Source organism: Tiliqua scincoides, chromosome 14 (assembly GCF_035046505.1).
Source record: "Tiliqua scincoides isolate rTilSci1 chromosome 14, rTilSci1.hap2, whole genome shotgun sequence".
NCBI classification, from domain to species: domain Eukaryota; kingdom Metazoa; phylum Chordata; class Lepidosauria; order Squamata; family Scincidae; genus Tiliqua; species Tiliqua scincoides.
In genome coordinates, this window is record NC_089834.1 from 13,920,344 (window position 1) to 13,934,661 (window position 14,318).

The following is a 14,318-nucleotide window of genomic DNA, read 5'->3' on the forward strand; positions in this document are numbered from 1 at the left end:
GATGCTGCCAGGGATTAAACCTGGTACCTTCTGCATGCAAAGCAGGTGCTCTGCCCCTGAGCAATGGCCCATCTTATGCTTAATGGCAGCAACCATTGTCCTTGGCTCCATTGAGACCTTGTCCTGCTATAGGTACATGCAGAAGAGCCATTAGCTCTACAACACCACAACTGAATCTAGCTGATTTCAGGTATCTAGTCCCCTTCCATGCAGATGCCTGATCTTGTCTCATCTCAGAAGCTAAGCAGGGTCAGGCCTGGTTAATACTTGGATGGGAGACCGCCTGGGAATACCGGGTGCTGTAGGCTTATACTATAGTCTTTCGAGACTGAAGGTTGCCAACCAAAAAAGGTTTGCAGAATTTTGCCTCCCCCACCCACCCACACTTCTCTTTTGTAACCTTCAGTAGACCTAGCACAACCTTTATTTTCATATCTTGCTTTGTGGTTACAACTAGAAGCCCTCCTCATTTTGAACCTGTGTCAATTAGATATCCTACTTGAGATCTAGACAGCGAGCCCTGGTTCTTGGCATCCAGGGACTCAGATTGACACCTGCTTTGAAATGTGCTTACAGATAATCCCGTCAGCTTCCTTCTGAGCAGTACCAGACTTGTTATGAAATGAACCTTTAGTGCTATTCTTTGGAAAAGGGTCAAGACCCGAGTATCGGCACGTGTTGCTCATTTGCACTCTCATGTAAAAGAAGCACTTTGCAAGAAAGAAGAGAATGTGTGAATGGATGAAGTGAGACATTTTGTTAGTTTACAGGGACTGGACAGAAGGAAATCTTGCCCATGTGCTACACCTAGGATTTTGAGGAGCTCATGTTTTCAGTCTGCATTTTAAATTTTGCTGCTTGCAGGGACAGCATCTGAACTCGTCTCTAACAGAGAATGCATTTTAGTTATCTTTTCATCTGGTTTACGGAAACAGAATGAAATATTGACTGTGATTCAAAGACATTCAGTAATTAAATTGAGAATGGAGTGAAATTCTTTGGAGATCTTGAAGCGAAGCAGCCAGATTCCACTGCTGAATTGGAACAAAGGATTCACACAATTGTCATCTTAATGTATTTTGCCTTGAACTGGTGCAGTTGATTATTTATTTTGAAAAAAAGGACTGATTAACATCTGTGGCACTCCTTTAGTAAATAGTTGCCAGTCAGTGGGCACAATGAGAGACTATTATCTTGAAAAGTCTTAGGTTCTGCTTGGCTAGAGATTTTCCTGCTGGTAGCAATTTTCATTTATTCAAACCCTTGCTGTTCACATATAAACATTTTTTTCCTGGACCCCACAACTGTACAGAGTGAAATGCCTGCATTCTACCTTGAGTTCACATACCAAATGCATGAAGTGCTACACAGGTACATGTGGGGTCAGGTCAAACCCTCTGGGTGCCTGAGGTGGAGCACCGCTTGACGCCTTCCTCCTTACCCAGTAGCACACCAGCCCATCTCATCATCCTTCTCCTTCTGGATTTGAAAGTAAGTGGGGATAGAACAGAGTTCTGGAGGAGAGGCAAGTGATGGGCTAAAGAGCCGGAGATGCTGTAGCCTGCTACTCTTCTCTCCTCCTTTTCTGCTTTGTTCCCCTTTTTCCAAATCCAAGGAGGAGAAATGGGGAGAACAGTAGAGGCAGATACACCTTCCCACTCACCAGTCTGCTGCCAGAGGCAAGTACTTGAGTCCTATAAGCAGGCCAACCCCAAGGGATAAGGGTTTCATAAGTCTTCTCTGAGAGGGCCACTTTACCTAAAAAAAAAAAGTGAACACATGCTCTGTTTTACACATACATCTGAAAAAGGAAATTCTTAAGTATGAAGTGTCCAAGGCCATCCTTCCAGTATAGTCAGAGAGGGCAGGTCTATACTTTGGGTCCAGTCAAAACAAACAATGTCCTATGCATTGAAAACTCCAAAGAAGACGTAATAGTGTGTGATGATTGTACCTGTTCAGCCCCTCAGTTCTAATCTCTTATAAGACAGAATTCAACATCTGTTTAAAATAAGAACCTTCCACTGTTTTGAGTCAGCATTCCCTCACCCTTCCACTACAAAAAAAAATTATAAAATTGATTGTTAGAGATGTTCTACTAAACTTCAATAACACCTGCAAGCTGCAGTTTGTAAGCTTATTACTTAATCTGTTTTATCATTAACTTCAGTCAGATAACTCACACTTCTGGTGGAGCTAAAACTTAATTTCAAATGCATGAGGGCTTTTGTTTTTGGTTTAAAGAGAGGCAGAGACTTTAATTAAATGAAGGCTTTTAAGTAGTTATGAGTGAAAGTTCAGTAGCTTTTAATTTAGCCTTTACAAGGTTCTACTGGCAGTATAATCAAGAGTAGAAATTTAGACTAGATACCAATTTCTAGTTGACCTTCCAGAATCTTCTGAGACTCTAGTAGGAAGTGAATTGCTACATTAAGATGGTATCCCTCTGTACTCTTTAGTGCAATCTCGTGTAATTTCTCTCTCTTTTAAAAATGTTGTTGATCCTAGGTGGCCACTGTTTCAGAAAAATCTCGAATCATGGAACTCGAAAGAGACCTAGCTCTGCGGGCAAAAGAAGTAAATGAGCTACGAACGAGACTAGAGGCCAGTAAGCCAGTCACCAACGTTGATACCTCTCTCTCACTTTTACAAGAGATCAGTGTCCTTCAAGAAAGGATGGATTTGCTAAGCAAGGAACATCAGGATGAGATGAAGTCTCTGAAAGAGAAGCTTGGGATCAGTGAAGAATCCTATCAGAAAGAAATCAAAACTTTGTTGGCATCCAATAAGAAAATCACTAGTGAGAACGAGTCCCTGAAAACGAAACTGGATGCCGCCAGCAAGGAGAATGTGGAGATGACAGAGCTGTGGAAATCCAAGCTAGAGTCTGCTACAGCTTCACATCAGCAAGCAGTGGAAGAACTGAAGACCTCACTCAGCAAAGGGCTTGGGGCTCAGGGGGCTGAATTTGCTGATCTGAAGACCCAGCTTGAAAAGCTGAGAGTGGACCATCAGAACGAAATGTCGAGCTTGAAACTCAAACAAGAAAGTGAGCGGTCGCATCAGCAAAAGGAGGTTGAGGCTCTGCAGGAGAAGCTTCTGGCCATCACGGAAGAGAGGGAGCGAGACTTGGAAGCCCTGAAGACCAAGCTGGAAAACGCGGAGGACCAGCATCTGGTGGAAATGGAGGACACCTTGAACAAGCTGCAGGAAGCAGAGATCAAGGTAAAGGAGCTCCAGGAAATCCAGGCCAAGTTCAATGAACAGTCCAAGGTTCTTGATAATTTCAAGGCAGAGGTAAAAACCGCTGAAGTGAAGCTCTTGGAAATTGATGCCCTTCAGAAAGCTGGTTCTGAAAGCAAACTAGAACTGGAGAAACTTAGCAAGGAGCTGGAGGCAGCTGAAAAAAAGATTCAGGATTTAGAGAATGAGAGCAGCCAGGTTTGTACCATCATCCATCCTTTTGTTTGTTTTACTCTTTTATTTTTGATTAACTTTAATACGTTTTCAGTTAATTTTCCCTACAGAATTGGTGTTATGGAATAGCCTTTTGCATCATCGGACGCGGTGTTGGGTGTATGTATGCAAAATGTACACATCACCATGTACGGAGCCTCTGAAGGGCAGTTTAAATGCGTTGACTGCGCTGGTAGAATATTTTATGTAAATCGTTGCACGTGCTGAAAGTTTCCAGGCTCTTAGTACAATCTTTAATCTACTTATTTGTACTGTAACGCTCCAGAGTTCCTTTCTCTGGAGTACAGAGTCTGTTGAATTGTTTCTTAGGTCCTGAGTGAGCTAATGAGTGGGCATTACAAGACAATACAAGATGAGAAACCTTTATTGGCATATTTAAAATACAAACAGTGTAAAACAAAAGATTGGCTGGAGTGGGCATTAAGCTCCCATGCTTCCCCTGTCATTCACCAAGCATGAACAGGTGCCCTGGGAAAACCCCAAATTTATCTGAACACAAGATGTCCTTGACCTTGTTAGAGACAGCCTGCTTTTTTTGTTTGGGAATAAAATTCCATGTAAATAATTTACATATTTCCTTTCTTCTGCAGTTGTAAGAGGGAGTGCTTTTTATCCCCCAAATCTCCTTCTATGGTGCTTGGATACTAGATTTTTTTTTTAGTTACTGTCAGACCCTGCAATTCTGTGCAGACCCTGATAGTTTGTAAATTCTGTTGAATTGCAGATTTTCCCCAAGTTGAACTTGCTTAGATCTTTTATCATTAAAAGGCTGTTCCTCATTGGTGCAATTTATCACTATTTCAGTTGCAGGAGTATATGCCCTCTTGTAGTTAATGTTTTCAGTATGATCAGAAGAGCTATCTGCTCAGCAATAAACTCAGAAATTTAATTCTATTGAGCTTAGTGGGACTTTTTCCTAGTAAGAGTGTTTTAGGATCAGAGCCTAAAACTAACTTTCAAATTTAAGCAACTATAAACGTCTGCCTAAAGCATCAGCATTGCTATAAATGATACTTCTGATCACAGTTCAGATTAAATAAGCATATAATTTTCCCTTCAGTTTATGTTCATGGCTTTTGTTTTGTGCATCTCATGTTTTAGTATATACATTTTTTTATTTGCCACTTCATCAAAGTCCTTTGTTTTGAGTTGTTCCTTCTGTAACTTTATTTTATGCCACTTGACCATCCTTGCTTAGGCTGCTAACCTTGTCAAGGAGCTGCAAGGGAAAGAGCAAAAGCTTCTTGATCTTGAGAATAACTTGGGTGCAGTAAATCAGCTTAAAGATGCTTTGGAAAAGGAACTTCTTGATTTGGTGAGTAGCAACTGGAAGTCATAACTCTACCCTCTGGAGTGTTACTTTTTGTTTTTGTTTTTTTGGAAAAAGAACTTTCAAAGACTTGTCCATGTAAAGATGACTTGATGCATGAGTTTCTCGCTTGGTTTTGTCAGTATAATTGAACCATTTCAGTGGTGAAGAAAGAAGGGATATAAATAAGCATTTGTTGCAGAAACTTTTGCTTGTGGGAGTGCTGGCACAGTGTGTGGTCTGGCCCTACATAACCACTGACCAAGGGAATTACTGTTGCATTAATCTGTACAGGATTGCTTTACTTGTGGTAGGATATTCTGTATGCCTGACAGCCATATCGGACAAATGTAACAACATTTAGGCAGACCAACATAGTTTGCCCAAACATCTAACAGAGCACAAAACAGGGAATATCTCTATTTCCCAAACTTACTCCCAAATACAACACAGGCTCCTCTCCAAAACAGAGGTTTTCTCCACTGATTTTATGATGTCTTAGCAGTGTGTGTATATGTATCAGATTTTCATGTGCGTGAAGAGGAGTTGGATGCTATCATGAATTTGAAAAGGGGCAGTTTATTATCCCAAAAAATTGTTAAACTGTGCCTTTTTAATTATTTGTTTTCTTCTAGAAAGGAAAATTTTCTAAAGCAGCTGATGAGGCAGAAAGCGCACAAAAATCTATGCAAGGTAAGCTTCCTTCAACTTTGGACAGTTATTCACAATGCACACCTTTATAAATCTTTGTGATACCAGATCATTAAAGATCCATCTGAAATGTTGTGGTTCTTGAAAGACAGAACCTTCTTCAATTGTAAAAATCCCTATTGGGATTTAGTATAGCCTGCCTATGTAAACCGCCTTGAATTAAAGTCTGAGGAGAAATCTGACGACCAAGAAAGGCATAAGAACATAAGAACAGCCCCACTGGATCAGGCCATAGGCCCATCTAGTCCAGCTTCCTGAACCTCACAGCAGCCCACCAAATGCCCCAGGGAGCACACCAGATAACAGGAGACCTCATCCTGGTGCCCTCCCTTGCATCTGGCCTTCTGACATAGCCCATTTCTAAAATCAGGAGGTTGCGCATACACATCATGGCTTGTAACCCGTAATGGATTTTTCCTCCAGAAACTTGTCCAATCCCCTTTTAAAGGCATCCAGGCCAGATGCCGTCACCACATCCTGTGGCAAGGAGTTCGGTATAGGCGGTATATAAACACCTGTATTATTATTATTGTTATTGTTGTTATTGTTGTTATTATAATAAATAGAATGAAAGTTCTTTTTAAAAAGTGGAGCCAACCTCTGACTATCATAGCAATTTTTTATTTCCTTAGAAACTGTTGAAAAACTAAACCAAAAAGAACAACAATTTGCACTCATGTTGTTGCAACTCGACGAGCTCAAATCTAACTTGACAGGTAAGTGGAAGACGATGTTTATATTGAAAGATCTCTCTTATGATGTTTCTACCACTACAAAATGGGGCAAGACTGTATTTGTGAATTCATCATGAAAGCATAAAGATTGCATGCAACTTCTGGACAGTTCGCTGTGCATCTTGGGTTTTGAAAGGGGCAGATAGACCACAAAGGCAACCCTCTTTGTTCTGTATAATCCCATCCAGCCTCTGACCTAGATTACAATGCCAGACCCTTCTTGTAAGGGAAGACCTGTTAATTTGCAACAGACATCCTGCTCACTGCTTCACCCTCTTGGCTGGATATACTGGGACTGAATTGGGGAGAGGTAGTCTTTGCTATTGTCACACAAAGCTAGAAAGCCCAGACAGGAGGCTGCCTTGGGAAAGCCTCCCTTCAAGTTAAAAGAGCACCCCAAGATCTAGGGGGGTTCCTTGGTTTTGGTGGAATGTTGACAGTCTGATACACAGGGCAGACTGCAGTAAAAGCGGTGGCAATATAACAGAAGGAAAGCAACAGTTTCCACCACCCTCCTGCACAATATCTTCACACAACCTCCTGGATGCTTCTGGCTCAGTACAAGGCAACACTTGATGTGTCAGCTCCTTCCACCCACCCTGAGGCAGACCTGTGCAAAATGCTCTCCCTTGTGAGGAGCCTCACCCATATTTTATCCTGCCCTCACTGACAGAGTGGGGCCTTCTCTGACATTTTGGTTTGCATCTCTGTGCCCTGGAACTGCATAGCACAAGAGGCACACTTGCTCTTCCTGTTTGGTTCTGTTAATGGACCTGCCTTGCATTTTCCTTTGTATCATCGCCCACAACTTCAAATTTGAATCCTCGTATGAATCTGTGGACTTCCAATGGGAAGAGTGTGCTCTTTCTGTTTCGCTCTTTGATGCTTATTTACTTTGAGGCTTATGGTTTAGCTGTTTTCAAGGCATGTGGTATCTTTCTTTGAATGTACTTGGCTGAACCTCTTCCTTTTCTCATTCAGCCATGGAGAAGAAATTGAAAGAGAGAGAAGAGAGAGAACAGCAACTGATTGAGGCTAAAGGCAAACTTGAAAATGATATAGATGAAATAATGAAATCCTCGGGAGACAGCTCTTCACAGCTTAAGAAGATGAATGATGAACTGCGGTTCAAAGAGAAGTAATTCCCTTCTCCTGCCCTTGTCCTTTGCCCTTTTCCAAGTAACGGAGTTAATTGCTGAAAACTCTTATTTCTCTTGGGTCTGTAAAAAGAGTCATTGCCATCAGTTCTTCAGTTGGACTTCTGGCACTTGTGATATATTCTTAAAATATCCCATCATGCAGTTAAATTCAGCCCAAGGAGTATGAAGTCCTTTGGCCACACTTGTTGGGGAGAGAGCTTGTATTGTATGTAATTTTGACGATGCTGATATAGACAGGGAAAAGACAAAGGGCAAATGAACTCAAGGGCAATCGTATGCGCTAAGGTTTTGCTTCACTTCAGGGTGAGACTGAGGAGTTGGACTTTAAGGAGGAAAACTGGTGTTTCTCCAAAGCGCAGATGTCCTGATGATTTGTGTTATCATTAATTTAGGCAGCTAGAGGAGATCCAGCTTCAGCTCACCAAAGCGAATGAGAGAGTGACTGAGCTGCAGGAAAGTGTTGACCAGACAGCACGTAAAGCTGACGAGGAGCAACAGGAGTTGCACACGAGGCATCAGGCTGAATTGCAAAAGCTGCAGGACAAGCTGGGTGACCTGGTAAGGTCAGAGGAAAGGCTGGCTGGTTGCTTGGGAAGCCGTCCTTCCAGAGGTGGACTTGCTAGCCGGCCAACAGCCTGCATCTTTGCTCTCCTGAATAGTGGGATGAGTAAAAGTGAGAATGGTACAGAGGGGTGCCGGAGGGGCAGGGCATCGCATTCCTTCTTCCGACTCAATTTACTTCATTTTCTCATGCAATCAGCAGTTGCAGAAAAGGTGCTTTTATGGTGTGCTCTTCGTGTAGCCATCCCAGCTTTCATTCTTGATTATCTTTCCTACAGCTGAGGTATTTACAGTGTGAAAGTATTGCTTACCTCCAACTCTGGAATCCTGTCCCTTAGAAATTGCCAGCTCAGTCTCTCTTGCCTCTTCCTCAGCCCACCCTACTCCCACTGTAACTGTACTGGTCTTCATAAACCACCCAGCTGCTGCAATGGTCCTGCTTACTTAAGTCCCTGATTTGGCACAGGGCTGCTCTTTCAGGTCTGTAATACAGGGAAAAAAATGAGGTGACGTGGAAGGAGCGTGCTTGTAGAATATAAGGGCTGGATGGGTAAGAAAAGAGCAGAGCGCTGTGCTCCAGCAGTGCTCACCCTGGCTCCCTGCGTTCTCACAGGAGGCAAGCATTGCAGCTAACCAAAATCAGTATACGGATCTCCAAGCAACGCACAAGAAAACAGTTTCCGAGATGGCCACTACGCACAAGACAGTCATCAGTGAGCTTGAACAGCAGCTGCAGGAGACAAAAGAGCTATTAACAAACACACAAGCAGCAAACAGAGACTTGGAAAAACAAGCTGAGGAACTCAAAAAGGAAGCCGAACATGCAAAGGTTTGTAACTCTCAGACGCGGGCAGCCCAAATAGAGGGACTCTTTCTTTGTGTAGATTCATCGCTCACCCCCAAATCTAAGGTGTTTACTTGATGAACATTTAAGTCAGGCTCTGTTGTCTGATGAGGGAAAGGCAAAAGTTTCTATGCCCTATGAAATTTTTTTAGGCTATGACTTCCCTCTCCCAAAGGAGTAAGCAGCCCTTCATTGGTGACAGCCATGTTAAGTGAGTTGGAACTTCCAGGAGTCTCATCTTAGACTGCCACTGGGTTCCAGGTTGCTTTATGCTCAAGTTGGATAACCTAAACCCAAAAGACTGCATGTGAAGACATGCAAGCGCATATGTGCTACTAGGGCAACATAAAGTGCCATTCTCCACTCTTTGATTTTGTAATAAAAGTTAAGATGCAAGAAAGGAATTTAATCCCTAGGGATGCTGAGATGTCCAGCCTTGTGACTTGCAAAATGCAAGAAGCACAAACATTTTCCAGGAACGGTTTTACATGCAGGCAGTCTTGCCTCCGTGCGCAAAGATGGGCAGTAATGTTTTGCAGGTGCTTCCCAGCCCTTTACGACTTCAGATTCTGCCATTCTGTAACTAGCTGACATTTTGCAGTTTTACTCCTTGTGGGTGCTTAAAAATCCCTTTTCTCCTCCAGCAGTGGCAAAGGCTTTAGAGGTGGTGGGTTTCCCTCCTTCAGTTGAGGGGTTTTTTTTTTCTTTTTGCATTTCCTTGACATAGTTCCTTGCATTCATCTCCTGCCCATTTCCAATATGCTTTTAAGCTTTATGTTTTGTTTACTCTGTAGCTGAATATTTGGTATATACATTGACACACGGGCCAAAGTTCAACAATTTGAATTTCTTGAGTGTAAGAGAATATAGATATAATGAAGGCAAAAAACTGGAAGCAAGTTGCCTGATGTCAGGGGGCAAATTTGCATTGTCACTGACACTGATAAGGATGAAATTTGTTTTCCTCCTCTGCTATTTCACTTTTGTGGGATGTCTCAATTGAAAATGCAAAATACCAGCTACAGTGTCCTCTTTACGCACCTGCTTAATACTTTGGAATGTGATTGTGTGCGAGAGCCCATAAGTCTCAAGAAAACCATAAGATTTATAAGCTTGATCTTCCTGGATCGTGCATTTAGCATCTAAACGACTTGGAAGCTCTTCAGCAGGTCTGTGTGTGTCAGTGTATATATGTTTTGTTTTTTAATAGTAACGCTGTTTGTCTTTAATCCACACCTCGCTCTCGTCTGCTTGACTTCATTTTCCCATTTTTGTTTCCCTTCCCTCCAACCTTTCTTTCTTTAGTCCTTAACCTCTATGTTAGCAACAGCCAAAAAAGAGAATGAACTAATGTCAGACGAGATGAGGGCTTTGATATCAGAGAAAGAGACCTTGGCGCAGGAGGGGAATGCTTTAAAATTAGAAAAAGGTTCCTTGTTATCAAAACTTGTAGAGTTGGAGTCCAAGATTGGGTTGTTAAAGCAAGACCAGGAAAAGCTTTGGACAGTGAATGAGGAGCTTAATCTTGAGAACAAAAAGATTGTCAAGGAGAAGCAAGAAACCGAGAATAAAAACCAAGAGGAAAAAGCCAAGAATGATGCACTGATTTCTGAGAACGCGAAGTTACTCTTGGAAATAGAGGCAGCCCAAGATGATCTTCTTAAGATAACGAGAGAGAACGATGCTCTACGCACTACAAAGGCGACTCTCCTCTGCCAGGTGGATGAGCTCCAGGTCCATAGTGATGCCTTAGTGCAGGAATGTCAGAAGCATGTCAACCAGCGTGAAGAACTGGAGGACTGTCAGAGGAAACTTTCAGAGGAAAATGCAGCCGTCCTCAAAGACAAAGACGATGTCATTCAGAAGCTGAAGAGTTCTTATGAAGACATGGCTAAAGACCAAAAGGAGCTTCTTCAGGAAATAACTTCTCTGGCTGCTGAGAGGGATTTGCTCCTGGGAAAACACTTGAATCTTGAAAACAAGTATGTGGTTTTGGAAACGGAAATGGATAACTTGGTGCAGGGTAGCCAAGATCTACAGCTGGACAAGGAAGGTCTCCTGAAGAGCCAAGAAGAACTGCAGATAAGCTTAGAGCAGGCTCTAGATGACAAACAGAAGTTCAGTGTGAAAGTAGAAGGCCTGCAAGCAGAACTGGAAGAGGTCAGTAAAGAACTTAAGGAAGTCACCAAAGACAAGGCAGAACTGCAGACCGCTCACGCCAGTCTTTCAAAGCTACTGGAAGAGATTAAGGCCAGTCGGGAGTTGACCGACTCAGAGTGTATTCAGCTACTGCAAGAGAAGGAAGCCTGGGCTTCATCTGAGAGGAGACTTTTGCGTGAGAAAGAAGAACTTGTGAATGAGAACAAGGCCATTTCGGAAAAGCTGGCAAAGGTCTCGGAAGATGCTTGTCTCGCCGAGAAGGCTTTGAATGAGAGGCTAAGCCAGCTGAGCGCAGAGAAGGAACTGACTTCTCAGAAGTCCTCAAAGCTTAAGAAGCAGAACGAGAGCCTTATGAAGGAAAAGGCCACTCTGGAGGCAAAGTGTGCAGAGCTCCATGCCGAAAAGCAGTCTGCTGCTAAAGCCCTGTGTGACCTGAAGAGGAAGCATGAGTTGGACATTTCTGCAAAGAGAGTGCTGAGCCAAGAGAAGACCAAGCTCCAGGTCATCGTTGAAACTCTGAAGCTTGAGCTTGACCAGAAAATGGAAGAAAACCAAGAGCTGACCAGCTGCAAATGTGAGCTATCCAAGATCTTGAAAGAAACCCAGAGTGCAAAAACAGTGTTGGAAAATGAGTATTCTGCCCTTCTTCACGCTAAGCAGCTCCTAGCAGCTTCGTTTAAGAGCAGTTCTTCTGAGAAGGAGACGCTGAGCAAAGAGAACATGCAGCTGCAAGAAGAATGTCAGAAGTTAAGCAAAGAGCTCAAGACTGTTGTCAATAACCTGACAACAGAACAGGAAAACAGGAGGCTGGAAAAGGAGTCTTTTGTGGTAGAGAACACTCAACTTCTTAATAACGTCAACCATTTTGAGAAGGAGAAGGAGCAGCTGAAATCTAAAAACAAAGAGCTGTTGGCTGAGAGAGAGAAATTGAAACAGGAGAAACTAATATCTGAGTCCAAACTAAAGGAGATAATGAAAGAAAAGGAGACCCTGAGCTCCGAAACGGACAAGCTTGCGTCCAATATCGAGAAACTGAAGAGTGAGTTTGCCGCGCTGACCAAGTCCAAAGCAGAGCTCCAGGAATTGCACAGCTGTGTCTCCAAGATCCTAGAAGACCTCCGTAGCAGCCACGACGTCTCTGAAATGGAGCGCGCTAAGCTTCTCCAGGACAACGAGATGCTGCTCTCAGAGCAGAAGCGTTTGATCATGATAAATGACGAGGTCTTGAAAGAGAAGGAGAAGTTCTCCGAAGACTATTGCAAACTATATGACGAGGTAACGCTCCTGGCGCAAGCCAATAATGAGCTGACAGCCAACCTCTTGGCCTCTCAGAACAAAACTATAGTGCTGCAGAAGGAAAAGGAGGAGATGGGCTTGAAACTGAAAGAAATCGAGACTCTTCAGGCACATGCGGTAACACAAAGAATTGAGGTATCGATACACTGATAAATCAGTCCAGTTCAGTTACTAACACCAAACCCTAACATCAGTTGTTTTGGTGCCCACACAATTTTGCATGAATCCTCACTTTGGCTCTGCCTGATCACCCTCCTTAATAATCTTGCTCTCAGCGTAGTCTTCGAACAATCTCTTAACTGCCATAATAATGTGGCAAGGAGGGGTGGAGGGAAGGAGGCTGCAAGTAATGTTAATGGTCTCACAGCTGTTGGGTGTTGCAAGAGAATTTTTTCCATTGTGAATAAAAAGGCAGGCTCCAAGATCTGCAGGAGCTAAAAGGACATCACTGTATATCGGCATCTAGTCTTAGGTGCGGCCTTATTTGACTTGTTTTTTTTAAACATACGTTGAATTGGAATCCAAAAGCAAGGGGTTAAATTTTCGAAGCCTTAAGCAACCCCAGTTAGGCCAAAAGGCAGCACTACAGTGACACAGCAAGGAATTTGCAATCTCTGCTACCTTTTTATTCACAGTAGGATTTGTGTTCACCGCCAACAGAGGACGGAATGGAATTCTGAGGTGTTCTTCCCCAGACTTTGTAAACCGTAAAGCTTTTATTCCAAGTACTATTTTAGATCAACTTACCTCATCCTGAAGCTTTGCTTTTGCTTCCCCCAAAGGAGGCAGCTTCACAGCACTAAAAGATTTCACCCTATCTTTGTTCCAGTCTCTTTCCAACCACAGTGTCCTCTACGCAATCCAGGTGCAGGGCACTGGCCCTCATTTCTGAGCATTTTTAAATCAGAGCACAGAAGTCCAGTTTGTTGGTGGTGAAAAATCTCTTGAACTGCTCCTTTTGAACAAAAGAGATAACTATTTTAATTCCAAAGGATGGTTTAATTAGGGCCACCTATCTCACCACGGAAAAGGAATGACACTAGCATGAGATATTGTAATTTCTGCATGGAAAAAGATTGTTGATTTAGTGGTACTTTATGAAGCTTCAAAATGCAGAAAAGCATCAGTTTTTCTTTGAAGCAGAATGCTTGCTTTCACACAAAGGCAATCAACTTGTGAATAACTGAATGCCATCCACATGCCACGTGTCCAAGAGGAATTGACTATGGAGTAGGTGGTTTGTGGATCTGCAGCCAGAGTCCAGCATGGTTTTCTTACTGGACTTCACATGACTGTTTTTATCTTTTAGGCAGCAAAAGCAGCAGAAGATGCTTTGCAGATAGTCGAGCAAGTGACCAAAGAGAAGGATGCCCTTCAGCAAGAGAAGATGGAAACTCTGGCCTCGCTGGAGGATTCCAGGCAAGCCAATCAGAAGTTGCAGAAGGAGGTAACCAAACTTAAATCTTAGCTGTATTGGAAAAGGAAGTTCCACCCAAACCTAGGCAGCCTGATTCTCAGTTTTGTACTGCACTGCCCCTTTTCTGTGGGTTTGATGGTTATAAATGGGCCAAATGTACATCTAGCAGGCATGTGATGGCAAATGACATATGGCCGGTGCTTCAATGCTGACCAGTTAGGAACATAGAAAGTTGCCTTCTGCTGAGTCAGGCTTGTGGCCTATCTTGTGGACAATACTCATCACTGACTGGCAGTAGCTCTCCAGAGTCTGAGGCAGGAATCTTTCTCTGGCCTAACTGGAGATAACAACGGTCAATCCTGACATCTTGTGCACCTTCCTCATCCCAGCCTTCTGTGGGGTCAGTTGTTGGTCCTGGTATGACCTACTCTTGAGTAGCAGCTGCTCTCTCAAGTCTCAGGCTAAAGTCTTTCCCACTCCTGCCTACTGGATATCCTTCTAATAGGAGATGCCAAAGATTGAACCTGGGACTTTTGGAGTGTGCTCTACAGAATGGGCATCTTTTTAAAGAAGGTTTAAACAACACAGTTGTCTGTCACAGCTTAAGCCCTCAGAATTTCTGGAGTTCCTAGAGAATTAAGGGACTTGA

The 14,318-nt window shown here is 43.0% G+C and overlaps 1 protein-coding gene across 4 annotated transcripts in view; it reads left to right on the top strand.

Annotated features, from left to right (window-relative positions):
- CLIP1 (CAP-Gly domain containing linker protein 1) overlaps positions 1-14,318 on the top strand; it is a 68,140-nt gene that overhangs the window by 27,983 nt on the left and 25,839 nt on the right. For 2 of the 4 annotated variants that reach the window (XM_066609545.1, XM_066609546.1), the window contains 9 exons: positions 2,509-3,441; positions 4,676-4,792; positions 5,422-5,479; positions 6,130-6,213; positions 7,213-7,369; positions 7,784-7,949; positions 8,566-8,781; positions 10,102-12,387; positions 13,562-13,699. In XM_066609545.1, coding sequence (XP_066465642.1) covers positions 2,509-3,441; positions 4,676-4,792; positions 5,422-5,479; positions 6,130-6,213; positions 7,213-7,369; positions 7,784-7,949; positions 8,566-8,781; positions 10,102-12,387; positions 13,562-13,699 — 4,155 coding nt within the window. The remainder of the gene's footprint in view (positions 1-2,508; positions 3,442-4,675; positions 4,793-5,421; positions 5,480-6,129; positions 6,214-7,212; positions 7,370-7,783; positions 7,950-8,565; positions 8,782-10,101; positions 12,388-13,561; positions 13,700-14,318) is intronic. The other 2 variants (XM_066609548.1, XM_066609549.1) reach the window with 1 other exon arrangement.